This window comes from Microchirus variegatus (genome assembly GCF_963457635.1).
Source record: "Microchirus variegatus genome assembly, chromosome: 16".
NCBI classification, from domain to species: domain Eukaryota; kingdom Metazoa; phylum Chordata; class Actinopteri; order Pleuronectiformes; family Soleidae; genus Microchirus; species Microchirus variegatus.
In genome coordinates this window covers 6,438,488-6,456,292 of record NC_139817.1, presented here as the reverse complement: position 1 = coordinate 6,456,292, position 17,805 = coordinate 6,438,488, and the positions used below count along the sequence as shown (strand labels likewise).

General features: G+C 40.0%; 1 protein-coding gene across 1 annotated transcript; it reads left to right on the top strand.

Moving 5' to 3' along the window:
• Positions 1 to 3,746: 3,746 nt before the first annotated feature.
• On the top strand, positions 3,747 to 16,398 carry slc9a2 (solute carrier family 9 member 2; the record flags this gene model as incomplete). Its single annotated transcript, XM_083902924.1, has 13 exons — positions 3,747 to 3,948; positions 4,901 to 5,115; positions 6,156 to 6,404; positions 8,592 to 8,842; positions 8,934 to 9,151; positions 10,338 to 10,537; positions 10,879 to 10,968; positions 11,273 to 11,343; positions 12,707 to 12,874; positions 12,968 to 13,073; positions 14,880 to 14,996; positions 15,096 to 15,186; positions 15,983 to 16,398. 13 exons carry the CDS (start codon positions 3,747 to 3,749, stop codon positions 16,396 to 16,398), a joined length of 2,394 nt encoding a protein of 797 aa, XP_083759050.1.
• Positions 16,399 to 17,805: the final 1,407 nt, after the last annotated feature.

Here is a 17,805-nt window from a genome sequence, read left to right as displayed (position 1 = left end):
GTGTATATGTGTTTATGTATATATATATATATGTGTATAGCCTCATTATACATACACACATATATACATAAACATATATTTATATCTATATATACACACATATATATACACATATATGTATATATATACACATATGTATACATATACACACATATATGTATATATACATAAACATATATTTATATCTATATACACACATATATACACATATATATACATAAATACATACATATGTATGTATATATGTATATATATATGTGTGTATATATATATATATATATACACACACACACACATATATATATAATGTATATAATGAGGCTAAATGACAGCAAACACCCACAGTGATGAAGTGAGACCCAAAGCAGCTGCTGCCCTTTGACCTCTGGAACATAAATCAGGTCAGTGGAAGGAGACGTGTTTTTGTGTAGAGATGATGGTGAATATATAATAATAAAAAACAGACTGAGGTGGTCCTCAGTGGAGCCAGACATCCTCTGGGGAGACTTTGGAGACAAAAATGACCCAGTTAGTCATGCTGCTGCCCCCACCCCTCTCACCCCCGGCAGATGCCGACAGCATGAGCTGCACTGCAGTGCTTCTCCTCCTTAAAAACATCCTTATTGTGCTCCGTCATCAACCACCCCCCCCCCCCTCCTCGTCTTCATTTCCCCCTCATGTCCCCTGTTTACTCGTCTTCTCAGTGTCCAGGTATTGATGAAGTCTCAGGGCAGAGCTGAGCTGTGCTGGACCGCTGTCCCACGAGTCACATCTACATCGTCGTCTCTTTAAAAAAGATTGGCTGATGTCAAGCCAGCAATGGGCGGATCGATCAATCAATCATCGATCAGAGAAACGAGGAAAGTGGAACTCGTTTAACCGCGACAGCAACTGGATGTGACATCAGGCGTAAAGATGCTGAGAGAAGACACCGTGGAAGAGGAGTTTTTAAATCAGGCCCTGATTGGATAATACCAGCTGTCAATCACACTGTGTCCTCCTCACATGGTTTGTCATTAGGGGCGGGACATAATAATCGCAATAATCGATATGCCACAGCAAAATATCGATATTTAAAGAGTAAACAGTCGCTGCTATTTTCGATCGCCGGGTGTCGCTACTTTGCGTCTCCTCACGGTGGCGCTGCTCAAAGGAATGGCGGAGAAAGTCTACGTTAAGAGATGCTGCATCTACATTCAATACGTAGCTGTTATGCACATTTTTTTTTTTTTTTTCAGTTTGACAGATATTGCGACATGATTGTCTCGGAATATACTGATCATCGCAGAAAGATTATTGCGATATTATTGGTATCGTGGACCGTTTATCGCGTAACGTATCGGCAGGCATCATTTTGGAGTCGCCCTCTGGTGGCTAACATCCGCCCTACTTAACTTATCGTTTTAGAAAAATCCAATGACCAAAAGATACATGAACCCTAAGCCCTTCCCTAATTATACTACCTTAGTGTATGTTTTTATAAGTTTATAATCACTTTAAGATAACAATTTGTTGGATTTTCGTAGCCCTAGAATACGGCTTGTATTGCTTTTTGGAGGCTGCCATGTTTCTACGGGTGCCTGAATGGACAAACCAGTCACAGCACGTGAGTTTCACAATTTTACTACGCAAACAAAAGAAGAAGAATTACATCCGTGAACGTCCTCATCGTTACCTGACGACACTTCCTCCGCGCAATCTGCAGTCTCACCATTAGATGTCACTAATCCTTACACACTGGACCTTTAACGTGATTATACAAACATGTCGTTTCTGCCAACAAACCAACCCAAATGTTACTCATGATTATAAAAAACAGATTTTGTGTCCCACAGCATAAAAAAAACACCCAGTATTTGACGTAATGTGTATAAAAAAAAATCAAATATCCAGCATGAATCATCAGTGATGTTGGATTTCTGTCACAGTGGAGACGTGAAGCTGAGTGAGTGCAGAGCTGTGACCTGGAATATTCTCCTTAAAGCTCGCTTATTATTATTATTATTATTTTACTGTTGTTATTATTATTATGTTTAACCACCACTGACCCTCGGACAATAACAAATGTTGCGTCATGATATGTGATGATGATGATGATGATGATGCAGGTTGTACATACTGTTCAGCAGCACACACACACACACACGTATGATACAGATAATTAAATACATAGAGATGTTATTTGTCTGATTCTGCTGCTGCTGCTGCTGCTGCTGTGTGTCTGTACGACAGCATCTCTGAGAGCAGGATAACGCCCTCGACACAACATCCTCATCCTCCTCATCATCATCATAATAACGATGATGAAGACGAAATAATAATGCGATAAAACACAAATATAAATGTTGTCATACCGTTCACAGAGAGGCGATGGTCTCTTTTCTTACTGATGCGCATCCTGTTTCACACTCGACGACGTCTGCGGTTCAGACTCGCCCTGACTCCCTGTGACTGTGACACACACTCCCGACGTAATACCTCCACTGCGAGGGAAGCTGCGCCTCCTCTGCTGTCCACTGGAGGGCGCTGCTGTGCAGAGAGAGAGACGGCACCAACAACATTCAATGTATGTATATTATCTGAATATCGAAGCACAACTTGGTTAAAAATGCGAAAATATATATCATGTTGAGATAAGATAATTGTGTTTATTTCTTTGTATAAAATATGCACATTTAACAAACCGCCAAAACTAACACTAAAAACAAACTGACTCACCATTGTATATGTATAAATAGTATAAAAATACATACATATACAATACAATATGCATAATAATAATAACCATTATACTAATAATTACAAGGTTTGAATACATTTATCGATAACAGGTTAATATTGAAAATATGATATATTAATTATGTCAGATATAATTTAAAGAGAGACTAATCCTGAAAAGACTGTCCATAAACACCAGGGAATCAATATTAACTCGTAGTTATATACTCAACACTTATATTACAAAAAAACACAAATAAATAATCACCAATACATAATAAATGAGTATACACTTTTTTAAAATCATATTTTATGGCTAATTGTATTGCTATTTTGTATTTTTAGCTAATGTTTTTGCTAAATATCGTCATATGTAGTCATTTTACGTCATATTTATTTTTATATGAATTAATTCTGGCCTTTTTTTTTTGCTGCTGTAACATTTGAATTCCCACAATTCAGGTACAATAAAGTCAAATTGTATCAATATAACTTAATATAATGGTTACATTTGTGTCGTCATTTCATTTTCTAAAATGACGTGAACGGTTGTTGTTACTCAGATGATACCGGTGTCACCGAAACTGAAGCCGACTCCACACTGGGTTCCTGGTTCCTGGTGGATGAAGGTTCCCCCCCCTCTCCTCCCCTCCACTCAACAGAAACACCTCGTCCTGTCCTTCAGGTGAACAACCAATCAGAGCAGCTCTCGGGGTGGCGGCCACGCCCACGCCCCTATCGGAACTCGTGAAAAGCCACACAGGTAAAAAAAACAAAAAAAACACGCACACACAGGTGTGGTGTTTTCTCCTCACTTTTGAAGGGCAGTCACAGTGGAAGTGGAAGAGTGAGGACTTAAGTGTGGAGAAGTTTGGTGAAGATGTTTCACTGAGAAGAATTATTATTATTATTTTTTAATATATTTATTGGGATTTTATTCACGTGGAAACTGCAACTCTGCAAATATGGATGTAAGCGTTCCCTCGCGACGAGGACTTTTATTTATCATGTGCACACTTCTGTGCCTCATGTGTGGATCCAGAGGGGAGATTCCTGCCAAACCCAGCGGCGGTGTCACGATCCTGCCCCCGGTTAACCTGGACGTGGACCCGCAGGCTTATCCAGACACGGAGAAGTCCAATTTACCCGTTTTTACAATGGATTATCCCAGGATTCAGATCCCGTTTGAGATCACTCTGTGGGTGCTGCTGGCCTCTTTTGCAAAGATTGGTAAGTAAAAATATATAAAATGTGAATAAATTGACGTATAGTTTGTCATATAATATGCACTAAATTGTCAACAGTTAAATTGTTATTCATATTACTGTGTTTGACCTATTTTACTGAACGTTTCACTGATATTTGTTTTTGTTTGGCCGATGCCGACCGATATATGATACAGATTTTTTTAAATGCCGATATTTTTGGTCTTTTTTCCCCTTGTGTGTGATAAAATATAACAGTTGAATAATAATGTTTATTTGTGTTTATTGATTTGTTGGTCTGGATTTTGTGTCCACACCTAAGAGTATTTTAAATTAAACGTTTTAAAGTTTTGATGACTCAGTAAAAAAAACATTTAAGATTTAGTTTATTTCATTCGCAAATAAAAAAACAAACAAAAAACTATTTAATATAAACACGATATTTTCCACGTCTTGAATGGAAACGAGCAAAAAGAAGAAGAATCTTATTTACGCTGCCCCTTAAACCCAATTAGTCAATTTACATAGTACATAAAACAACATTACTATAAATAAAAACATGTAAACTTACTAAAAAAATAAGTATAATCAGCTGATAAAGTTCTAAAAATCTGAATATCTATCCTTCCTTCCTTCCTTCCTTCCTTCCTTCCTTCCTTCCTTCCTTCCTTCTTTTTAGTCTTTGTGTTAAATAAGAATATACTTTATTTTTATGGGACCTTTTGGAAACACAGTAACACAACGTGCACACAAAATAATTAAAAGTAGACACCATAAAACAAAATTTAACAATAAAAGCAGTAAAATGAGAATCAAAAGGATTAAATTCACTCCTGAACAGGTTTTAAATCTAAAATCCAGACACTGACACCAGTGAAATCACACATAAATAGGATTTAATAAAGAATAAAGAACTTATCAAACATATCTTATCAGTGCTCCTTCCTGTTTATAAAAATCCCTGTTTCTTCTCTCAGGTTTCCACGTTTACCACAAGATCACCATCTGGGTGCCGGAGTCGTGTCTTCTCATCACCATCGGTCTGATCGTGGGCGGCATCATGTTCTCCGTCAAAGAGCAGCCTCCCGCTGTCCTCTCCAGCAACGTCTTCTTCCTCTACATGTTGCCCCCCATCGTCCTGGATTCGGGCTACTTCATGCCCACCAGGCCTTTCTTCGAGAACGTCGGCACGGTTCGTCACGCCTCTGTCTTCTGTCTCTTCAAAGCTCCAGAATGTCACCTTTAGAAGGGATTTAGTGGCAGAAATTGAATAATTCTGTACTAAAGTATGTTTGTATCAGTATATGATAGCTTTAAATACAAAATAATTGAGTTTTTGTAGCCTTTAGGCAAGGGCCGCCAACAGTGGACAATGTGTTGACTGTTTTATTTAGCTATTTTGATGCCATTTAATTTCTACCTGTTTTTGTTATTTACAAATTCATTTTTGCACCACGAATACATTCCCTTTTACTTCAAAATGGTGTGCTGATGATTTCCGGCTTTTGTGCAGATCGGTCAATGTACGGCAAAGTTACAGGGCACTTCCTGTTTTGTGGCAAAACGGCGGCTAAATTCAAAATGGCCGTCTTCCTGTTGGGTGCAGTTCATGTTCGTAGACATGTTCAGTCTCAGTCTCTCGTGTCACTCATGAATTTTCAGGCAGGTTGGCCAATGTTTCGTGGCGAACGGTCGAAATTCGCCCACATTCCGATGGTTGCCGTGGCCACACCCACTTCCTTTTGAATCTGCAAGACCTTTTAGCAACTTCTCATCTGTGATGTGTCTCAAACAAATTGGTACGATTATCGTGCGAGTGTAGGTCGAGTTTGCTAATTTTACGAAACATGCAAATCGCAAATCGCAAAAGATTCAAAATGGCCGACTTCCTGTTGAGTTGAGGCCATGGTCCCAATAGACTTTTTTGTTCGTCTTGGGTTGTGACATGTTTCCACCAAGTTTGGTCAAATTTGGTGCAACTTAAGTTTTGGCTTTGTCCTACTGGGTTTATACATTTTCGCTAGCTTCAATTTACGTGCCAATTTTTGTCCGTTCAGTGCCTCAAAATTGGAAGAAAATTCCAGGAATTCCAATAGGTCCTAGCAGGGGCTTTATTTACTAAACCATTAACTTTCCCTGTCACATGACCGACCACTTCCTGACCAGCCTAGAAGTTCACCGGCCCCCAGACATTTTTAACACATGTAACTTTTCCTTTTGCGTGTGCTGCAGGTATTGTGGTTTGCCGTGGTGGGCACTCTGTGGAACAGCATCGGCATCGGCATGTCCCTGTTCGCCATCTGCCAGATCGAGGCGTTGGGCGTCCAGGACATCAACCTGCAGGAGAACCTGCTGTTCGCCACCATCATCTCTGCCGTGGACCCCGTGGCCGTGCTCAGCGTGTTCGAGGACGTGTCCGTGAACGAGCAGCTCTACATCGTGGTGTTCGGGGAGTGTCTCTTCAACGACGCCGTCACTGTGGTGAGTTAGTTTGAAAAGGCTTGAGATTTAAAGGTGCATTATGTAATAAATCTAAAGCAACTGGCCATAAAATCCTTCTAATATGTCACAGAGACTCAGGAATAATGTTCATATAACAAACTGAACTCACCAACAACAACAGTACAGACAAAATATTTGCATTAAAAAATATATTTTGCAGACTGCAAATCATGTTTATGTTTTGAAATCATATTTTGGCATGTGGCGCCACCTACTGCCGTCTACCAATCATTGCAGTCAGTAGAGTCTCAGCTGCCGAGCAACCATGGGTTGCCAGTTACGTCAGAAAATGAAACCTAAAAGACCTCAGTATTTTGAATTTGAATGTAATAACCGTTTTTCGCCACATTCGTACATATGGCACCTTTAACACAGGTGTTTGTTGTCAAAAATTTAAATGAAATACCTGTACTAAAACCAAATTTATGACATATTAGCACTTCATCTTCGTGTATAAATACCTGTCCTGTCCTCTGACCTCTTGAGTTTTCTTTTTTTGAGTTTAAACTCCAGCTTTTTTGCGTTAACAACTTGCTGTACCTAATAAAGTGGCTACTTTGTGTTTATCACAATCTTTGGAGAGTACAATAACCTTAGTGACCATTCAACCCTGATAATACATGAAACGGCAGATTTACTATTGTGTTTTCTGAGCCTTTTCTTCATGAGAATAAAGACTCTGCTCAGGTTTCACATAGAAACTTGTTCGCACACTATTTTATTATGAGTAGTGCATGTGTGTGTGTGGAAGAGAAAAGTCCAAGCTTATCCGTAAACAAACAATTTTTTCTTATTATTTAAAAATGGATGTGAGGGAATGTTGTCGCAGATCGAAATGCATCGTTTTAAAAGAGACGGTTTCCTTTTGGATGCTGTCAAACCGGTTCCCGTGGTATCATTTGGGTAAATGGAGGGTGTTAAAACACACAAATTTGACTCGAGGTGAGCTCATCTCACCGACTCCTTTTTTTAAAATTGTGTTTTAAAAGAAAACACCCCACAGAAGCTACGCTAACATGCTCTTAGCTGTGCTGTGCTGTGCTAGAAGCCTTTTGTTTAGTACACAGTAGCAGAGCTAATGCAGGACGTGAAGGCAAACATTTACCCAGGAGACTGGGAGAGTCCAGACATGGCTACACACCCATCAAACACTTGATATGATATAATATTTGACTCATATACCTCATTATATTATGAGGAGAAGCCAGGTGGAGCTAATTAGGAACATGGACGCTACGTTAGCTAAAGTAGCTAAGTCGATACTAGCTAGTGCTGTTGTTTCTAAAGTGTGGTAAGAGGTAGTGGCCAGACTAATCCAGATTACAGCGATGTATGAAGGTAAAAAATGCACAAATTAGCCACTTTATTAGGCACAATGGGCACTTTATAAAGTGAGGCGTTTTTCACTAAGGATGGGAATCGTTTAAAAATCTGATACAATCCAGAAATCCTATATATCGCATGCTTCATTCACTATGTTTAGATTTTAGCTGGGCCATGTTTGTTGCTGTTTATTATGTTATGTTTTATTGTCATGACTTATATGTGGCACAAATATGTGGTTAATAGCTTCATAAATTCTCTAAAATGACTGTATTGGACTAATATTGATATCTGTAGATACTCGGGTTTGTGATATCGGTATCGGACAATAAAAAAGTGGTATTATTTCTTCACAAATTTACTTATTAATGTTTAAACCCTTAAAACAACGTATTAATGCTTTAAAATAAAGCAAACCTTATTAAGAGACATATTTCTACAGTCACTTAAATGGACGTACCTTTGTTTTTTTTGGTGATTTTGAAGCAGGAGTTTATTATGTACACAAAGAGCAACGTCTCCGCCCTCATAAACTACGACATAAAACAACGAAAGACGAGCAGAGAGTTGTGACAGAGAGCTCAAAGGCCACCGTGAAAAGAAATGATGACAGTCTGTGACACTGTGACAATAAAATATAGCATTTCACCACACTTCCTGTTTTTAAAACGTGCTTTGAATGCAGGGAAATCTTGTAAATGCTCCTTTTTCCGTGCGTCATTCACATAAATGAGATTTATCAAGTTGCAAAGTAAATATTTCAATCCATCACTCTTATCAGGAACAGTTTTATTTGAGGCCTCTGACTTCACGGGTGAATATAAAGTGTGCACATGTTTCCAGGTGTTGTACAACATGTTCAGCTTCGTGGCGAACATGCCGGTGGTGGAGCCCGTGGACGTGTTCCTGGGCGTGGGGAGGTTCTTCGTGGTCGGGTTAGGCGGACTGGGCTTCGGCGTTCTGTTCGGCTTCGTCGCCGCCTTCACCACGAGATTCACGTCCAGGGTGCGGGAAATCGAGCCGCTCTTCATCTTCATGTACAGCTACTTGGCCTACTTGGTCGCCGAGCTCTTCGCCATCTCGTCCATCATGGCGTGAGTAGATTACGGGCGCCCGAATGTGAACTGCGTTCTGCCCAGATTATCCCAAAAATAACATTCCCGCGTTTGGTTTTTCCCTCCGCAGCATCATCACCTGCGCGCTCACCATGAAGTACTACGTGGAGGAAAACGTCTCGCAGCGCTCCTGCACCACCATCCGCCACGTGGTCAAGATGCTGGGCTCAATCTCCGAGACCCTCATCTTCTTCTTCCTCGGCGTCGTGACCATAACGACGGAACACGAGTGGAACGTGGGCTACATCCTGTTCACGCTGCTGTTCGCCTTCATATGGCGAGGCCTGGGTGAGCAGAGGGCAGAGGTCGAGACTGTGGGATGTTGGGCTTTTTCATCGTACTGTTCTAGTACTGCTCGGCTTGGATCTTTTTTTTTTTTTTGCTTTTCCATTAGGGCAGGGTATTAAAATAGAAATTTTTGGCTCACACCATTTGACCCATAAAATGATGATAATACATGAGAAGAGTCATGAGAAGAGTCAAAGAGACATGAGAAGAGTCTTGAGAAGAGTCAGAAATTACCACAAAGAGACCTGAGAAGTCATGAGAAGAGTCATGAGAAGACTTGTGAGAAGAGTCATGAAGTCATGACAGAAGAGACGTGAGTGATGACATGAGAAGGGACATGAAAAGTCATGAGAAGAGTCATGTCTATGAGAAGATTTGTGAGAAAAGACATGAGAAGAGTCATGTGAAGTCATGAGAAGAGCCATGAGAAGAGTCAGAAATGATATGAGAAGAGACATGAGATGTCATGAGAAGAGTCATGTCTATGAAAAGAGACATGAGAAGAGTCGAAGAGTTGAAGAGTCATGAAAAGTAAATGAGTCACGACATGAAAAGTCATGAGAAGAGTCATGTCTATGAGAAGATTTGTGAGAAAAGACATGAGAAGAGTCATGTCTATGAAAAGAGACATGAGAAGAGACATGAGAAGAGCCGAAGAGTTGAAGAGTCATGAAAAGTACACGAGTCATGACATGAGAAGTCATGAGAAGAGTCATGTCTATGAGAAGATTCGTGAGAAGAGTCATGAGAAGAGTTGAAGACTCATGAGAAGAGTTAACATGACAAGAGTCATAGAAGAGACATGAGTAGAGTCCCAAGAATCGACATGAGAAGAGTCATGACAACAAGTCCGACACAGGAATCAAATCCGAACAATGCCAATCTTTAGATCAGTTAAAAAGACTTCAAAATCCACAAAAACATGCGTTAATCTCCAACATTTATGAAGCAAATGTCTAAAATCTCAATATTTAACCCAGGAGTCTGGGCGTCAGAGCTGTATGATGGAAAAGCCACAATGGTTTTGTATAGAAGCATCATTTTCAAGGAGTCTCTTCCCCCGTGTTTTGGCGTTTTGTGTTTTTGTGCAAGATCACATCCAAACACATTCATTAAAACAGCTTTAAAGGTGCAGAACAGAAACAACAGAAAGACGACATGTGTCTTGTTCCTCTCTCCTCTCCAGGCATCCTGGTGCTCACTCAGATCATTAACCCTTTCCGCACCATCCCGTTCAACATGAAGGACCAGTTCGGTCTGGCCTACGGTGGCCTGCGGGGCGCCATCTCCTTCGCCTTGGCTTTCACTCTCCCCGACACTGTCACTCGCAAGAACCTCTTCGTCACGGCCACCATCGTCATCATCCTCTTCACGGTGTTTATCCAGGTAACACACACACACACACCCCCACACACACACACACACACAAACACACACACAAAACAAACCACGCGTTTACAGTAAAACAAGCGTTTTGCTGCTGCAATAATAACTGACTCCTGCTTCTTTTGTTCTTGAATCTTGAGTTAGGACACACGCAGCTCCTTTGTATGATGTATTATATTTATTGCATACTCTGCCAATAACTGTTTTTGTGTTCATAATATCAATAGAACAGGCTAAATGTAGTATCAAGAATTGTTTTAAATGTAAAATATCATCGTTTTTGTCAATTTTTGTCCATAAAACCACATTTTATTAAGTTTTTATTTTCTTCTTCTTTCCAGGGCATCAGTATTCGTCCTCTGATCGAGTTCATCAACGTCCGAAGAACCAACCGCAACCTGGACACCATCAACGTAGAGGTCCACCGCAGGGTATGATGATAATACTGTAGCAGGGCTCTCAAACCTGTTTCTTGAGGGAAAAACACAACAAAATAATACGATTTCTGATGATATTTTACAAAATTTCAAAATGAAAGTGTCTGTTTTGATGTGGAATGATAAATGGCTCACAATATAAATGCAAATAATTGCTATATGCACATTTAAGAGATGCGTTCTCCTGTACAATCAAACATCTTTCACTTTAAAATTTGAAAAATATCAATTTTATATATAAATATCAGTATTTCAGTGGCTAACGGCTGTTTTTTTTGTTTTGTTTTTTGACTTTCAGCTCATGGAACACACCATAGCAGGTATAGAGGACCTGTGTGGACAGTGGAGTCACTTCTACTGGAAGGACAAGTAAGAACGTCCCTCGTCTCTTTGCTCTGAAGCTCTTTAAAGGGATTCTCTGGTTCAAAACTGGAGAGAAATAATAATAAACTGGACGTGCGACGGCCGCTCCAGTCTGTGTGGGGTTTGATTGTCAGAGCTATTGTTCTCTGCGGTGTGGGAATGTGTGAAAGCTGCTCAGACTCTGGTGTCGAGTTCAGCTTCATGTCTGCAGCTGCACCTGCGTTTACTAACCCTGACCTGAAGTCTAGTTCCTCGTCTCTGCTCCACACGACACCAGATTAAATTATTTTAGGACAGAAATTGTCGTGCAAGAATGTTTGTATCTATATATGAGAAAGTAGTCGTTTCTTGCTTTATTCTAGTGTTTCCACTCCGCCCTGTTTTCCATGTTTCCCTGTGTCTTCTCCCACTCTGCTCCTCCCCCTCCTCCTCCTCCTCCTCGTCTTTCTCGTCTTTGTTGACAGTGTCCTCGCGTTGATCTTGTGACACTGGTTCTACAAGTCTCACACTGTGGGTTTTAAGTTTAAAAACGCACATTTAAATTGGAACTCGTTTTAGCACCAGAGCTCACAGATGAGCAGTTTATCAGCTGTTCTTAACTGATCCTGTAGGTGGCAGCAGATCTGTCAGACCTTTCACAGTGAGGATCATTTGTATCTTTTATATCATCATCATCAAATGTTAAAAAATGAAAATGAACTAAACCCATGCAGGGATGAATCTAATATCACTCTAATGCACAAAATGGACTTAAATGGAAAAACTAGGATGGTTTTTGACCATAAAAACAAGTAATTTTCATCAGTAGACTTCCATAACTAAAAATATATGTATATGTGTGTGTGTGTGTATGTGTATATATGTATATATATATATATAAGTGTGTGTATATATGTATATATATGTATATATATGTGTGTGTGTATATATGTTTATATATGTATATATGTATATGTGTGTATATATATATATATATATATATATATGTGTTTATATATGTGTGTGATAGGACCATTCTATGGGACCTTTAATACTAAATATATCAGCATTAGGGCTGAAACAATTATTCAATTCATCGGTTATTGATCGATTACTAAATGAATCATCAACTATTCTGATAATGGACCAGTTTTAAAAAACGTTTTTTGATTTTTCAGCATCTTAAATGTGATTATTTTCTGTTGTCTTTGCTCCATTCAACAAAGAAATCATTAAATCTGAATTTTGGTTTTGTTTTGTGGACAAAACAAGACGTTTGAGAACTTTTTCATGAGCTTTTTTTCAATTTAAGCCCGAATAAACATCATAAATTGAGAAAAGAAAACCCATCATCATATGACTCTAACCCTCTGATTAATCTCGATTTCAGGTTCATGAAGTTCAACACTCGAATCCTGCGCCGGATCCTGATCAGAGACAGCCGCTCCGAGTCCAGCATCGTGGCCTTGTACAAGAAGCTGGAGCTGCAGAGCGCCATGGAGATCCTGGACACGGTGTCTGGAGACATCAGCGCCGCGCCGTCCATCGTCTCCCTCTAGTACGTCACCTTTTCTTTTATCACGATGGAAAATGCATCAAATGGTCTTAATCCTAATGGTTTTTTTTTTATTATTTTAAATATCAATTTCAGCGAGGAAAAGAAAAGCGCTGCTAAACCGAAGAAGAAGTTCATGGCCGGCGACCTGAGGAACATGCACGACATCCTGTCCAAGAACATGTACAAGATCAGGCAACGGGTGAGGCGGAGAAACTCTGATATAAACGTTTTATTCCATCCTAATTCACTGCTTTAGTGGAAATGTAAAGACGACAAAGCAGCCTCGTGTCCTGCTCTCTGAGCTCACCTGTGCTGGATTTGAATACAGTCAAATTTCTCTAAAGGCTGTTTTCATTTACACAAATACACGTTTTTACATGTCAGACGACGACAAAGAAGTACTGTACTCGTACGTTAATTTTCCAGTGTGTCACATTAGTACGAAAGATGTTTCGTTGATCATAAACTCACTTGGAAATGTCATATTAATCATATTTAAACGAAAAAAACATAAATATTACTGAAATCTAGACATACTTTAAATAAAATATAGTCTATTTATTATATATTGTCCTCTCTTAATGCCTTATAGAACCAATAAAACTAACACAAACCTGTTTTAATTTAGCAAAAAAATAAATAAATCACCAATTCTACTTATAATGAACCAAGCTATTCTTTATTTATGGACCTGTGCACTTAGAAATGTATGTTTAAATTAGTGCTGGGCGCGTTCACGGTGTCAACGTTGGTTAACGGGGTCAACATTAGCGCATTTTTCCTTGACGACTGACCGGAAAAAGACACGCGTGGCTTCATGTTCACGTGACTCCGGATTGTTAAAACGAGTCGCAGCTAATGCAGCTAACGGCGCTAAACGAGCTGATGCAGCGCACGGCGCTAAACGAGATAATGCAGCTAACGGCGCTAAACGAGCTAATGCATCTAACGGCGCTAAACGAGCTAATGCAGCTAACTGGTAAACGGTACCGCATTTAGAACAAATATCAAGCAACAAGTGTAAGTTAAGAGGAATTTAAATGAACTACTTCACTTTTTATAAATAACCTGCTGACGCGCGTCGACGCAAACGTATCTGCGTTTATTTTCTGAAAATAACGACATAAATTACAGCACATTTACCATTTTGTTTCCTCTGAGCCTCGGGTTGATGTTTTCCATAAAAACAGACTGTGACTGTGTGTCAGTGCTTTTTGCATCAGTGACATCATCATCATCATCATCAGAGAAGAAGAAGAGACACTTTGATGTTTGGATAAGTGGATAAAGAAGCATGTGCTTCTGTTCTCGGCTCAACGGTCTGATTATCTGATCGTGGTTCCTGTTTTTATCTTTCCCTCACACACTCACAGTGCATATGTGAGGGTATTTGCTCTATGTTCACAAGCCGTTTTTTTTTTTTAAGTGTGTGAAAGGTGGTCGGTGTTTTAGGTCTAACTTATAGCTGCGGGACACACACACACACACACACACACACACACACACACACACACACACACACACACACACACACACACACACACACACACACACACACACACACACACACACACACACACATATACACACACACACACACACGTCATGCCTATCTTTAAAGTGCTGCTCGCAAAGTCCACAAACAGAGATGTGGTCGTTTTGCTGCTGAAAACGGGTGCGGTCAGTTTTGGTTGAGTAATCTGATCTCTTGTCTTTATCTCGGGCCTTTGTTGTCTCGTCTGTGAGGAATTGTAAACTTCAAGTTAAAAGCACTGCTGTGGTCTCTATGGGCTCATACACTCACCAGCCACTTTATTAGGTGTCTCCTGTACCTAATAAAGTGGCAGGAGTGGCACCCGGTGAAGACTTCTGCTGCTTTCTGACCATTCTCTGGATGGTCGCCTAACATCTAATGTACCTAATAAAGTGGCCCAGTCAAATCTATTTTGCTTTTGCCGTGTAACGTGTCGTTAATTTCTGTGTCTTTCTTCTTCGTCTTTCGCAGACCGTTGCTTTCACGGGGAAACACTCGCTGCCCAACGACGGCCACGCCAGGGAGATCCTGATCAGGCGCCACGCCAGCATCCGCCGCAGCCTCCGTCCAGGCAGCTTTCAGACGACGGTACGCGGCGATCTCTGCAGCTGTGACCTTAACGTAAGAGTCTTTTAACACATAATGTGTTCATAACTCGTTATCTGCTTTTTTTCTTCTCCTCCTCAGGGAGTGTCCAAATCTCAGAAATACTTCTCACTTCCTGCGGGGAAAAGTCTGGACTCCAATTTCTTCCCCGCTAAAAGACTGAGCTCGTCAGGTAATTCACACTTCTTTAAACAAACTGGAAGACAGATACTGACGACTTTGTACAGCCTTTGACCTCTGCTGTAATCGAGCGAGAAGAAAACACATACTTACATTTATACAGTTATCGTTTCAATGTTTGTTTATATTTAAAAGCTACGTACTACAGCTTTAAATATAAAGAACTTCAGCTTATTAGCATTGATTTATAATGTGTGTATTTACATATGTGTATGTATATATATATGTATATATATATATGTGTGTGTATGTGTATACATGTGTGTATATATATAAATATGTGTATGTATATAGACATGACATATGTGCATAGATATGTGTAAACATGTGTGTACTGTATATATATATATATATATATATATACGTGTATACGTGTGTGTGTGTGTATATATGTACATGTATGTGTGTATATATGTGTATACATATATACATATGTGTGTATATATGTACATACATGTGTGTATATATGTGTATACATATGTACATATATGTGTGTGTATATATATATATACGTGTATATATATACCTATACGTGTATATATACACATATATGTATATATATATATGTACATGTGTGTGTGTGTGTGTATATATATATATACACACACGTGTATATATGTATATACACATATGTGTATATATGTATGTCAATTTTTGAGATGCATTATTTAATTTAATAAAAATGTTTACATTTCTATTTCACATTCATATTTCAAATTTACTCTGATGCCTCCTTTCATTCTATTTCTTATACCCTTTCTTCTCTCTGTTTTCCCCGTCTCTCCCAGACGATCATGAAACCATGTCGGAGGTTGCGTACCCGCCCAGACGCTCTCGCTTTAGCCAGCCGACCGCTCGCTCCTCCTCCAGAGCCATGATGCCTCTACGAAGGCTGGACACCCTCAGCGAGGCTCCCTCTGTGGACGCGCTGAACGAGAGCGGCGCAGCGGGGCGCGGCGCGTCCAGAACAAACCCGTCCTCTGCTCCTCGCCGCCACCTCAGCCCTTCGGCGGACAGAGACAACGTTAGAAATGTGCGTCAGGAAACATCAACATCAGCAGCAGCAGGAGGAGAAGAAGAAGAAGTGGAGGAGCAGCAGCAGCAGCAGCCTTCGCATCCTCGTCCAGCGTGGGCGGCTGAACCCAGAGACAACGCCACACGGAACCCACTGCTCAGACGACCTCAGTGGAACCCGAAGAAGTGAAATCCTCTCCCAGCTCCTGGGCTTTCAGTGGCAGCAGGACTGTCACTGTCACAGCTGCTCAATGAGCTCCAGGGGCAACCACAGAGAAATGAGCCATGATGGACAGAGGTCAGAGGTCAGAAGGGCGTCAGAAGCACAGCGACGGTGTATGAACTGTGTCTGAACGGTCAACACTGAGTCACTGAGACGGGGTTTTGTCTCGAGGTTGCTTCAAAAAAGAGATTTTAAAATAGTTTTTTTTTATATGTAAATATTGTAGTCTTATACGTTTTATTGGCTGCTTTGTTATAAATAGGCCATTTTTTGTTGTTGTTTGTGGTCTGTTACACTCATGGATTCCACAAATCCAGGCACACTTTGTTGTTTTCTTTTTTCTGGAATAAATGTTTTTTTTTAATGCTGCAGAAAAAAACGCTCTCTGATCAGTAGAGAAAAACGTAGACAGTACAAAACAGTATTTATTTCTTGTGATTGAAAGGATTCTGGGATTTCTTTAAAAACGGCGAAAAAACCAGTCAATTTAAACAAATCCTACCATAAATAAAGAGAGACTTAAAATTCAAACACTAGCACAAACATTTGTTCGTATTCGTCACCACAGGAATCGTCATCTCTGCTGTACCGAGGTAAAAAAAAAAGAAAATGTGCGTAAACAGGAAACGGTTTCATGTCATTTCGTGAACGTCCGAAGACGAACTTTCATTCATTAGTTTAGTGCATGGTGCAGTTGACCTACAGTGTAAACTCGGAGAGAACTTTGCTGATGTAGTGGTTTTTAAAATTAAATTAGAGTTCTAAACCTTCAACCTTTTCCCACAGAAAGGAACCGTCAGTAAAAACACAGTAGAGTGGGATTCATTCACAACTGGCCTCCTACAAATAAGTACACTTCTCTGAAGAGCTGGGTATTAATTTAGCGAAATGTCCTCACTCCATATAGTCCGTATGTTTTTTTTGGTCCTCACAAAGCCACAAATACAAGAACACACACACACAAACTTGTTCAAACCTTAACCCTTATCCTAAAACTAGGTCTTAACCCTGAAAAAGCCTGATTAAGGTTGTATGGCCCAGACAAAATGTCCCCACAAGGAGAGGCTTTTTACATTTTTTGGACCTCACAAAGATATAAATACAAGCACACACACACACACACACACCTGTAAGGCCCCATCTTCATATTCACCTCTCTGGTCATAACTTCTTAGCCAATCATGAGCACTGTTGGATCATGATTAAACTTGGCTTACCGACGTGATTAGATTAACTCCTTCGATCAGGAAATTCGATAGTGGACGACACATTTTCACTCTTCTGGGAAAGAGAAGAAGAAGTTGGGAAGCTACCGAAGTCCGCTACCCGGTCAGACGTCTGGCAGACACTATAAAAGTATTGAAAATGAATACC